This window comes from Helianthus annuus, chromosome 8, assembly GCF_002127325.2.
Source record: "Helianthus annuus cultivar XRQ/B chromosome 8, HanXRQr2.0-SUNRISE, whole genome shotgun sequence".
Classification (NCBI taxonomy): Eukaryota; Viridiplantae; Streptophyta; class Magnoliopsida; order Asterales; family Asteraceae; genus Helianthus; species Helianthus annuus.
In genome coordinates, this window is record NC_035440.2 from 51,401,942 (window position 1) to 51,404,637 (window position 2,696).

The following is a 2,696-nucleotide window of genomic DNA, read 5'->3' on the forward strand; positions in this document are numbered from 1 at the left end:
TAGCTAAAAGTTCAGGGACGCATGCGTTACAAGGGAGTTGTAGAGGTTGGGCGGTGGTTAGGGTTTGGTTAGGAAATTGGAGAAGATGATTTGTATATGCATTTCTTTATTTATTAAAACATTTAAATGAAAATATGAATTGACTAGAACACCCTTAAGTGAATAAACTTAAAAGAAAATTTTAATCAGGTTAGTGTTAAAGGACGTAAAGTGTAATGAATTTTGCAAATAAAGGACTGTAACTGTAATTATTGAAGTTTAAAGCTATCCGTTGCAAAACGGTACAAACATAAAGGACGAAAAGTTGTAATTTACCCTAATCAAAATACCAATATATATGTTATCAAACACCCCTCACATTTAGTTTTTTTTAACTATAAATTGATGTCATTTACCATTTTCGTTATTCTAATAATATAATGTAATGATTTATAATGTTCCGAATATAACGTTGTGATGTGATTAACTTTATCTAAGTTTCGCTAAAAGTTTTAATCAAAATCAAACATGACAGATATAGTTGATTTTTTTCTTCTTTACCTCGATGACAAAACCAATACCGTCTAATTAAACTAGATGTAAGTGGTACAAGTATCATTTTTAGGGATTTTGGTTAAAAAAACTGTTTAACAGAGTTCTATAAAAAATAGAGATTTTGGTAAACCTCTTACTCCATCTCTATAATTACACAAAAAAATACATTTTCTTTCTTCATTTCAATTAAATAATATTTTTCATACTTTTATCATTACCTTTTCTATCTCCTCTATTCACTACCATTTTCAAAAAATATTAAAAAATTATAGAGGTGAACAGTATCTACTCCAAATTTACCAATGAAATTTAACTTTTTCTCTTTTTTCTCTCTCCTCCACCCACAACAATTTACAATCACCCTTACAAATATATAAGTTACACTCACATAGAAATGGAGGCTCCATTGTGAATGCTCTTAGTGCTTTAGCGTGTTTCGACACTGGAACCAAACTGATACTGTCCCAACAATATCAATTCCACATCGACTCTGACTAAAAAACATCGGGACCAACATCATTGATACTGGTTTTTATGGTTTTTAATACTTGCTAATATCTATTTGAGCATATCACGACTTACTTTTTGGTTTTGCTTTTTAGCTACGACAGCAAGTTTTAGTATCATACCGATACCATAATAACCGAACCAATATCGTAATGAAAAAACTAACGGACCGAATTTATGCCGTTAGAAATTTCCACTTGTTCTTACTTAATTGCAATTTACTTTTAATAATCTTTTAAGAAAGTTTAACGTGTTTGTTTCAAAGATATTATTTTTTTTTCAAGAAAATCAAAGATACTAATTTTTTTTCAAGAAAAGATACGAGTAGGAGGTACTGAGGTAATTACTTTTTTTGTTGGATACCTAATAATTATGAGATAACAAATTTAATTAAAGCCGAAATTTGATGACAAAAAAGATACTATATTACCATGCATCGAAATCCTATTAACTCTCGTTCTTTAACTTCGGTAGAGATCTTTCAAGCTCTATTTATAGTACATATTAGGGTTTTCGCTCCTCTCCTCCCAGATATATATCCACAAGTTTAGAGACGAAAAGTTATGGCTTCACCAGTATATTCACACCAGATTATACTCCCAGAATCCCGACAGATTGTCCTCGTGAAAGCACGACCAGGTGAGCGTGTGCATAGCCCTCTCGTTATCAATCCCTCCCCGACGCAGATAAGGATGTTGCAAAGCTGTGACGACATCCTATCTGTGTTCAACGATGGTGGACCCGAGTATAAAATTCTTTCGATGGAACTCAAAACGGATCAAGGATCAGTACCCGCTCTTGTACCATTGGATGGATCGCATGTGTTGGATCATGAAACATGTGTAAAGCTTGCACGTTATATAACACCGTCTGTTAGCGCAAAGGACTTCTCGAAGGAAAAGATTATTGAACATTCGGTCGAGATTAATGGAAACAATGTTGAGGATGGAGAGGAAGAAGGAGAGGTTTGTGCCATTTGTTTGGTAGGAATCAAGACGGGTGACGGCTTGGAACTGACAGAATGCGAACATAGGTATCATGAAGAATGCATTGAGAACTGGCTGCAGTTGAAGCAAAATTGTCCAATTTGTAGAGCGGAAATATGATGCAGATTTAGGGTGCTGTTAGTGTGTTTTGGGTTATGTTTGATCATCAAAATACAAGAATTGATATATGTGTGATTTGCATTAACATGTATAAGTATATAGTTAGGGTTGATATATCTCTATATGCTCATGTCAAATACTAACTAATTTTTGTAGAAGCTTAATGATTTAACTGAAAATAAGTCAAAACTTAAGTTTAAGTTTTATTAACTCAAATGAGTAGAGCTCAAACTTAGCTAAGCTTGAGACACTAATGTTTAATCTCAAGCAGCGTTAATGTTCGGAATTTCATAATGCATTTAGGAACTAAGACTTTTATATATTTATGTGATGTTAGAATAGAGAGATAATTTTATTGGATATCAAGAACAGAATTCGAAGAACATCACAATTATATAATATGCAGAGATCAAAAAGATTAAAGGATGGACAATTCGAATTGATAATTCTGAATTGTCTTGGTAACCGTATACAATAGCGAATACATCATATATATACGGTGGTAGTGACGGTTTGTCAACCGACACACCTATTACCAACCGTTTAATA

At 32.8% G+C, this 2,696-nt stretch overlaps 1 protein-coding gene across 1 annotated transcript; it reads left to right on the top strand.

The window, feature by feature from the left end:
* The first annotated feature begins 1,733 nt into the window (after positions 1 to 1,733).
* On the top strand, positions 1,734 to 2,147 carry LOC110869994 (E3 ubiquitin-protein ligase SDIR1-like). The gene has a single exon (XM_022119191.1). It carries the CDS (start codon positions 1,734 to 1,736, stop codon positions 2,145 to 2,147), a length of 414 nt encoding a protein of 137 aa, XP_021974883.1.
* Positions 2,148 to 2,696: the final 549 nt, after the last annotated feature.